The following is a 9,035-nucleotide window of genomic DNA, read 5'->3' as shown; positions in this document are numbered from 1 at the left end:
TTAGCAACTTAGCAACTTTTTCAAAGATTTTACCGACTTAAATTTCACATTGCTATTCACCATATAACGTTATCGTAAATTGTTATCGGCATTCACTGGGTGACTAACACACGCGCTTCTTCCAGTTCCCAATTCAAACGAACGGCATTTTATTTTCATACAGAACGCAGAAGGAATCTAGGACTTTCAGTCTATAAAATCATTGCTTGTTTGATACTTTTTTAAATCGATAGAAACTCATAATATATAATATTATAATGTCACACAATGTGTTACGTTCCAAAGAAAATGCTATGGCTAAGCCAGCGTTGGGCGCTTCATCTGCAGTGGCTGCAATTGCAATGCAAAGGAAGCAATTGTTGGCAAAGAAGGTTTGTACTAAATGGATAATTACATTTTTGATATTCTTTTAATGTGGTTTTGTTAAAATGCTTAGTTGGCACTTGAAAATGTGACCCCTGTGAATCGAACCACAAGCAGCAGCAGCAAAAGTACCGTAGGCGCAGCCGCAACAGGACAACAAAAGCCACCACAGACACTGGCAGCGTCATCATCTGCAGCGACAACTTCAACAAAAGCTGACAGTGGCTTGGTCAAATCTGAAAACCCCGGTCAGCCCCAAGCCAATAGTACTAATAATGAAAAGACTGGTAAGTTTCTGAATTTTCGATTTTATTAGAAATATTTGAAGTTGAAGAATCGTATCAACAGAACCAGCAAATACCAAGCCAAAAAAAATATGGGCATTGAGCAATTTTGACATTGGGCGGCAGCTGGGTCGTGGTAAATTTGGCAACGTTTATTTGGCACGCGAAAAAGAATCACAATTTGTGGTTGCCCTCAAAGTACTGTTCAAGCGTCAAATTGGCGAAACAAATGTGGAGCATCAGGTGCGCCGCGAGATTGAAATTCAATCGCATCTCCGTCATCCTCATATTTTACGTTTATATGCATACTTCCATGACGATGCCCGAATTTATTTGATTCTGGAGTATGCCCCGCAAGGAACACTCTTCAGTGCACTGCAAGCACAGCCATTGAAACGTTTCGATGATCGCCAGTCGGCCACTTATATCAAGGCTCTTTGCTCGGCTCTTTTGTATTTACACGAACGCGATATTATACATCGAGATATTAAACCGGAGAATCTGCTCTTAGGACATAAAGGTGTGCTCAAAATTGCAGATTTTGGCTGGTCAGTTCACGAGCCGAACTCAATGCGCATGACACTTTGTGGTACTGTTGATTATTTGCCTCCAGAAATGGTTCTTAACAAGCCACATACCAAAAAGGTTGATCTTTGGAGCTTGGGAGTACTATGCTTCGAGTTGCTCGTTGGTCAAGCGCCTTTCTTTTCGAAAAACTATGAGGAGACATACAAGAAGATACTCAAGGTGGATTACAAATTGCCGGAACATGTTTCGAAAGCGGCGGTTCATTTGATATCAAAGCTGTTGGTTTTAAATCCCCAACATCGTCTGCCTCTGGATCAGGTTATTTTACACCCATGGATCGCAACACACGCACAATAATTTATAGCTATTAATGAATTAATTAATCTGTTCGACTTTCATTATCATTTGTGTGAATTATTTTGTTTAATTTTCTTATTATATTACTATGCATTTAAATATCCATTACGTTAGATAACACAAAAATTTTTGTAATAAACATTCATACAATTTCGTTTTATTATGTTTCAAATAAAATTTCGGTGTTCTAGACACAATTTTTGTTCGATCAAATATTTTATCTTACGAACTAACTCTAAACACTAGCGCAGAGCATGGACTTATTATATGCTACATATAAATGAGTATAAACACTATTGTTTAAAGCAACGAAAAAATGCAGCTTAGCAAGTTTTTTATCACAGAAAACAAAGTATATACTTACAAACGTTAGTAAAAATGAATTTAGTGAGAGGTGAGCCTCTATTTTCAATTGCAATTTGTAAATAGTCAAAAGTCTCAATGTATGTCGATAATTACTAGCATTATTGAATGAAATAAATATTTATTTGACAAGTGTATGAATAACTAAGTGAATAATTATAGTATGTAAGTAAAGAAGAGAAAGATCTAAGATTTTGTAAATTAATGAAAGTTAAATTATTATTATTGCAGTTGGCTTTCACACAAAGTTTTCTCGATTCATTGGATGAAATAAATCTTTCCTAAATTGTTGAAATTGGATGCATAAATCTTATAAACTAAAGTTTCTGGTTTTTTTGTAAACCAATTCTGTTAACCAGGATAGATGCCATGATAAAATACTAAGGTGAAAAATTGGTTATTGCAGTGCCGCCAAAGTAATCTTTAATTTCTGACAGCTGCATCTGCGCCCAGTTTTCTTGCGGGCACGTTATAGTCATCCTCTGCAAGAAATTAGCTCGAAAAAAAGATAACGTAAGGAAAAGCATATTATTTACCGTCTTGATCCTCATCCATGTTATCTTCTAGATGCACAGCATCGGCAAATTCTTTACCCTGATCGGCAGCAATTTCGTTATTCAAATTATCTCCATCGAGAATATGCTGTTTTCCAGCAACATCTCCCAGCATTACGTCATCATCGTCGCCCCCAACTGCCGCCGCATCGGCAGCCAACATCTTGTTGTCCACTTGCTGAGCATGAGCCGGAGCTAGGTCCCCATCAGCAAAAATGTTAGGATTGGCGCCGGGAAAATTAAAATTCTGTTCGTTTAAGGCATCCTTGACTTCATGGCCACCAGAATCGCCTAAATTCTTATTCGACTCCAAGTCATTCACCACATTCGCATACCGATTATTATTCTCATTTTTGGGCAACTCTTCGGCTGCTGTGTCTGCATCAGCAGCTGCCACTTCGACTTTACCATCAAAGTTTTCGGGAATGGGCGCCACATTCTCGGGTAACTTGCGCTCAATCTTCACTTCGGATGATGGCTTCGCTGGAGGCATGACCAAAGGCGGTTGACCAGTGCTACTGCTGCTGCTGATAATGCTTAGCTGCTTGGGTGCCACTGATACATTTGAATCAGCCTCAACATTGGGAGTACTTGAGCTGGGTTTGCGCTGAGGAGCGCTCAATGGGGCAACAGATTTGACTGACTGCTCTTGTTTTTCACGCGTATCATCGCTTAACGTTTGAAGCGACTTGGGAGCAATCTGAAAATTTTCAACAGAATTTATTATGAGGCTATGATTGTTGCGCACGTCAAAGGATTGCATAGGCTGCGTATCCTTCCGATGCTCCACACCTCCACCTTGCGGATTAGTTGTTGCGTTAGTTGAATGCTGGTTTGGCTTGGCAATGCCTACACCAATTTTGTACAGCCCTTGACTCACTTGCACTTGCTCGTTGAAGGACTTCTCGTTGTGCGGCTTCTCGATGCTATGCGCCAGTTGAGCGGGGCTCGATCGACGCGCTGGCGTTGTGTCCGACACTTGTAAATCGGATGGCTTATTGAGTTGTTGAGCTGGAGGCGCATAGGTGCAATGCATCTTGCATTCACTTAGAGCAGATTCTAAATCGTGAATCTTATGTTGCGTGTCCCGCTGCAGTGCTTCATATTTGTTCTAAGAGACGCAGCAAACAAAAATTTAATATAGCAATCAGCCAAGAAATTAAAGTGTTTTCCCCACCTTCCAGTTACTTGTGTCCTGCAGTTTCCTGTCCTGCTGCAATTGTTGCACTTGCAATAATAGCGAGTGCTTGTCCTCCATTTGTTGTTTCTTACTCTTGGCATACTCATCCTGTAAATCATTGTGCTTACCATCGAGCACCTTATATTTTCCAAGTTGTTCATCGTATTTTTTTTTCAATGAACGCTCCGATTCCTGTTGCTTATCGAGTTCTGCTTGCATGTGTTGTTTCTCGTTGTGCATCTCTTCCAATTTTTTCTCCGCTGACAATTTGTCGTCAGTGAGGGCTAAGCGGGCAAGGAGGAGCATAAGTGTGGGCAGTAAGTAGTGAAAGAGAGACTTACATTGCAATTGTAAATTTAATCCTTCCTGGTTTTGTTCACAGCGTAATCGAAAGGCCCGAGTTTCGTCCAGTTGCTGTTGTGACATGTGGTAAATAACAATCATCATAATGAGCACAAGAAACATGCTCATCAGAATACATATTCGAGCTCGCCCTGAGCGTGCAAAGCGTGCCGTACTCATTGTGAAAGAGTTGAGACTTTGTTGAATTGATCAATAATATTGTTTTGGTCCGTGCCTATGGAATGAAAAACTACTTAAAAGAACTGCCAGTGCTGGAAAATGTTCTTGTTTTATTCTCCAGTGTTAAAAAGCAGTTATCGATGTATCGGTTTCTTTGACCTTCCACTTGTTCATTGTGACTTTTTTGTGCTTTGTGTACTTTTTTGTAAATCGGTATTCGGTGGGTTTTTTGAAAATAAAATAATTTAAGAAGTCACAATGTCGCTTAGTTTTATTAAGTTATTTATATTTTCCCATTTGAAGATGGGCTTCTTATGAAAAAAAAAACAGAATATTACAAAAAGAATACTTTATTGAACACCTTAAGAAATCTATGTTATAAATAATTTAAAAACAATCAATCTATCGATAGCGACATCGATGTTTCTTCATCTCTTGCGAGGGCCTACGCAGCTTTTTCACACTTTTCGCTTTATGCTGATTGGAATAAAAACTTGATTATACAGTACCCGCCGGCTGCTTGCAGGGAAAGAATATTCAGTGCGGAGATACTTCACGAATTTAAAGCTTTCGTGGACATCAGCCCGCACGGTGACGACGACGCGCGTAAAATTGGTCGTAAACAAATAAATATTTTAAAGCGGTTGTATATTAAAACACAATTGTTCGAACTAAAGTCAATTCACTGTACTGAAAATATATAAATGTAAGTTTCGCTGTTGTAATAAAATTTAACAATGTCCGGGGCACATGTCACAATTTATTTAAACATATTAATATCTACACACAGAAGCTCATATGCATATGCATGGGAGTGTGCGTGTGTATATAAATGAATATATGTACATAACTCTCGCACACAAGTCTGAAGCCAATGTTTGCGTCAATCAATTTAATGTATAATAGGTATTTGGCCTTTGATATAATAAGTACATATTAAAAACTATACAAAAAATCCTGATAGTCACTCTATTACCAAGTGCTGACTTAAAACGTGTACATAAAATCACACCGTAAGGAAAACAACAATACCTTTCATACTTGTTACACATGCACATAAATACATACATAAGTTGGGTAGCTCAAACTTTTCAGATAAAGTAATCGATAATGTGATACGACGACGATTTTAACTATTTAAAACCTTATATACGCAGCACATGGGCAAGTGCATACTCGACTGTATTGATATACTTAGATATAAAGATAATCTATATGATTTAATTGTGCTATAAATGAAATTCTTGCTCACATTGAAAAACTAACTTTTCGGCCTCACATGCTCCATATCTTTATGACACCTTTGTGTTTAGCAGTGAAGAGATAATAAAACCAAGAAAGAACTCTCCAAAGTTTGAATATTTTCGGGTTAGCATCACAATAAACATAATACTTTGTGCATGCACATCCGACAATGATTATAACAGTTAAATAAAAAATAATCTAAAAGCAGTTGCATGTGTTGGATGAAACCAGATGCCGTACTTTATTAATTCACACTTATGTGCCATGTAGAAATGTGGATGTTATTGCGATTGATTGAAATAAAGACTATACAATACAAATTAACTTTTGCCCCGCATATTTTGTCGTTCTTATCAATTTTTTGATTAAAGAAGGAAGCTGAAGACTGCAGATTAATCTACATACATATCTAAAAATATGCACTTATCACTAATAAGTTCTTTCCATATTGGTACCCTCTTAAACCTACATTTATATTCCTGATTATAAATTAAGCGTTGAATTGCATTTTTCTTTTACAGTGAACACTAGAAATACATTGAAAGCTAATAATGTAAACACTAGATTAATTAATAGTATCAAAGATTCATATTGCATCTGCTACCAATACACATTTTTTCGGACTGCCTGTGAGAAATCAATATAATTTAATTCCAATTCTCTTTAATTCAAGAAACATGGCTGCAATAACAGATAGCAAACAACAGATAGCGGCGAACAATCCACTTAAGCAGCCTCAACAACAAAAGTTCGCGTAAGTTATCAATAAATAACAAACAATTAGAGCACATGAAATAATTTGTAATGTAAATAATTATATACATATGTAAGATATGTATACACGTATACATGAGAAATATATAAATATGTATAAGTATATGTATATATATGACATATATTTATGTATTTGTGTTTAAATCTAAATGTATCAACTTATTTAATTTTTTTTTTGTCTTTGTTTTTTAGTGTTTGAGAAGTGTATGTCCTTACATAATGTATAGCTTTCGCTGATATTTTTGATATTGGAAATAGTGTAAAGTTTAAAGAAGCTTACAAGTTTTCATCTTAATGACGACGTTTTGTTCTCTTGAAATGCCAAACCAAAATAGCTCTTAATCCATATACACACATAGTTGAAAGATTGCATATTTATGTATTTATTCATTTAATGCTGTGGCTGGCAGCTCACCAATTATTTGTCATACTCATCTAGAGCTACCCCACAAACATCTTTTGTTTGATGCTTTTTGAAATGTAGGTGCAACCCAGGCGATAACCGATTTTTCGATTAATAGGGCGTTAAGCGCATCATCAACAATGATGATCTTATCAATGTCAAGGTCGATTGTTGGGAACCTGTTTTTTTTTTTATGCAAGTACATTTACAATAACATGTAAGGGTTAAATGCTAAGTGTTAAAAGTGAATATATCTGGCAATTGGCCAAACAAACGTAACAGAATAGACGCCATTAAACAATACAAATTTTTGCAGATTGTTGCCCAAAATCATTAACGGCGGCATTGCTGGTATTATTGGAGTAACATGCGTATTTCCATTGGATTTGGTGAAGACGCGTCTTCAGAATCAGCAAATCGGTCCAAATGGCGAGCGTATGTACAACAGCATGTAAGCATTATAAATTTAGTTGCGATCCTCAATAATACATAATACATTTATTTATTAATGCTCATCTTTGTTCACAGGTTCGATTGCTTCCGTAAAACGTATAAGGCGGAGGGATATTTTGGCATGTACCGCGGTTCGGGCGTCAACATCTTGCTGATTACGCCAGAGAAGGCAATCAAGCTGACTGCGAACGATTACTTCAGGCACAAGCTAACCACAAAAGACGGAAAACTGCCCATGACTAGTCAAATGTTAGCTGGAGGTTTGGCTGGCGCTTTTCAAATTGTTGTCACCACTCCTATGGAGTTGTTGAAAATCCAGATGCAAGATGCTGGACGCGTAGCCGCTGCGGCTAAATTGGCTGGTAAAACCATAGAGAAGGTGTCGGCCACACAATTGGCCACACAGCTTGTTAAGGACAAGGGCATCTTTGGCTTATACAAGGGTATTGGTGCTACGGGATTGCGGGACGTAACGTTCTCGGTCATTTATTTCCCATTGTTTGCCACCCTCAACGAATTGGGTCCACGGCGAAGCGATGGCTCTGGGGAGGCGGTATTCTGGTAATACAAACCTAAAGTGTTCCAGTTCTCTAATAGCTAACTTTTTCGCTCTCTCTAGGTGCTCTTTCCTGGCTGGTTTGGCTGCAGGTTCGACGGCTGCTCTCGCGGTTAATCCATTTGATGTCATTAAAACACGATTACAGGCCATCAAGAAGGCTGATGGGGAGAAGGAGTTTAAGGGCATAGTCGATTGTATCACGTAAGTTGATAATATAATTGCGAATTTTAATAGTTTTGCATTCATTTTTGTCTCGCTCTTGCAGTAAAACTATGAAACACGAAGGACCCACAGCATTCTTCAAGGGCGGCCTTTGCCGTATGATTGTGATCGCGCCACTGTTTGGTATCGCCCAAACCGTATACTATTTGGGCGTAGCTGAAGGATTGTTGGGCACGCAGAAAAAGTAAAGGATCTTCCAGATCGAATCCAAGAGCTTCTTTACTGTTTCTCTGAATGTTAAATGTATTTGTATGCGTTAATGCTATTGTTATTGTTAAAGCTGTCTTATTTCAATGTATTAAGTTAAAGTCGCGCCCTAGATAATTAATGAAGCTAATATACATAGTATTATCCTTTTCTCAAAGTATGTACAAAGTCATATCAATGTAGGCGATAATACAAATTATTACAGGCAATTTATAAAAAAAAAACATTTTTCCAATGACAATAAGATTATGAACATCATGTTTAGAACGTTTTTTCTCTATAGACAAATTTCATATTCAGTTGCATGCAAAGCTTGCATTTTTATACCCGCTACCCATAGGGTAGAAGGGTATTATAACTTTGTGCCGGCAGGAAATGTATGTAACAGGTAGAAGGAGGCATCTCCGACCCTATAAAGTATATATATTCTTGATCAGCGTCAACAGCCGAGACGATATAGCCATGTCCGTCTGTCCGTCTGTCCGTCTGTGTGTCTGTCCGTCCGTCCGTATGAACACCTAGATCTCAGAGACTATAAGAGATAGAGCTATAATTTTTTTTCGACAGCATTTGTTATGTTTGCACGCAGATCAAGTTTGTTTCAAATTTTTGCCACGCCCACTTCCGCCCCCGCAAATCAAAAAAATCGAATAACAAGCATAATTTTAAAGCTAGAGCTACGAATTTTGGTATATACAATAAGTACTGTAGTAGTTATGATTCCTGAAAATTTGGTTGCGATCAGATAAAAATTGTGGAAGTTATTAAAGAAATACTTTTGTATGGGCAAAAACGCCTACTTACTAGGGGTCTGAGTTGCTTTGTCCGACAATCTGGCACATTGTGCCGTTTATAGTATATTTTGAATGGTGTACTATATCGATATACCAAACATACCATTTGGTATATTTTTAGTATTTTTTTTAGTATTTTCGGTATATTTTGAAAATGATACCGCAATATTTTGCCTTTATTAAAAATGGGTAGCTGGTATCTCACAGTCGAGCACACTCGACTGTAA

General features: G+C 37.5%; 3 protein-coding genes across 4 annotated transcripts; 2 read left to right on the top strand and 1 right to left on the bottom strand.

Moving 5' to 3' along the window:
* Positions 1-23: 23 nt before the first annotated feature.
* On the top strand, positions 24-2,105 carry LOC133838850 (aurora kinase C). The gene is made up of 3 exons (XM_062270081.1): positions 24-371; positions 437-650; positions 712-2,105. The coding sequence occupies exons 1-3, from the start codon at positions 258-260 to the stop codon at positions 1,530-1,532; spliced, it is 1,149 nt and encodes a 382-aa protein (XP_062126065.1). The 5' UTR covers positions 24-257; the 3' UTR covers positions 1,533-2,105.
* A 113-nt stretch (positions 2,106-2,218) lies between these two features.
* Positions 2,219-4,245, bottom strand: LOC133838849 (M protein, serotype 2.1). Of its 2 annotated transcripts, XM_062270080.1 has the most exons (5): positions 3,971-4,243; positions 3,627-3,913; positions 3,330-3,560; positions 2,432-3,149; positions 2,219-2,377 (listed from the first exon to the last, which is right to left on the bottom strand). In XM_062270080.1, exons 1-5 carry the CDS (start codon positions 4,149-4,151, stop codon positions 2,319-2,321), a joined length of 1,476 nt encoding a protein of 491 aa, XP_062126064.1. In that variant the 5' UTR covers positions 4,152-4,243; the 3' UTR covers positions 2,219-2,318. The 2 variants fall into 2 exon arrangements, with proteins under 2 accessions (XP_062126064.1, XP_062126063.1); XM_062270079.1 differs by having other exon boundaries at positions 2,432-3,560; positions 3,971-4,245.
* A 402-nt stretch (positions 4,246-4,647) lies between these two features.
* LOC133838851 (mitochondrial glutamate carrier 1) lies at positions 4,648-8,281 on the top strand. The gene is made up of 6 exons (XM_062270082.1): positions 4,648-4,857; positions 6,070-6,150; positions 6,890-7,024; positions 7,102-7,587; positions 7,646-7,786; positions 7,851-8,281. Exons 2-6 carry the CDS (start codon positions 6,074-6,076, stop codon positions 7,993-7,995), a joined length of 984 nt encoding a protein of 327 aa, XP_062126066.1. The 5' UTR covers positions 4,648-4,857; positions 6,070-6,073; the 3' UTR covers positions 7,996-8,281.
* The last annotated feature ends 754 nt before the right edge of the window (positions 8,282-9,035 follow it).

The sequence above is a fragment of the Drosophila sulfurigaster genome, chromosome 2R (assembly GCF_023558435.1).
Source record: "Drosophila sulfurigaster albostrigata strain 15112-1811.04 chromosome 2R, ASM2355843v2, whole genome shotgun sequence".
NCBI classification, from domain to species: domain Eukaryota; kingdom Metazoa; phylum Arthropoda; class Insecta; order Diptera; family Drosophilidae; genus Drosophila; species Drosophila sulfurigaster.
This window is presented reverse-complemented; position numbering and strand designations above follow the sequence as displayed.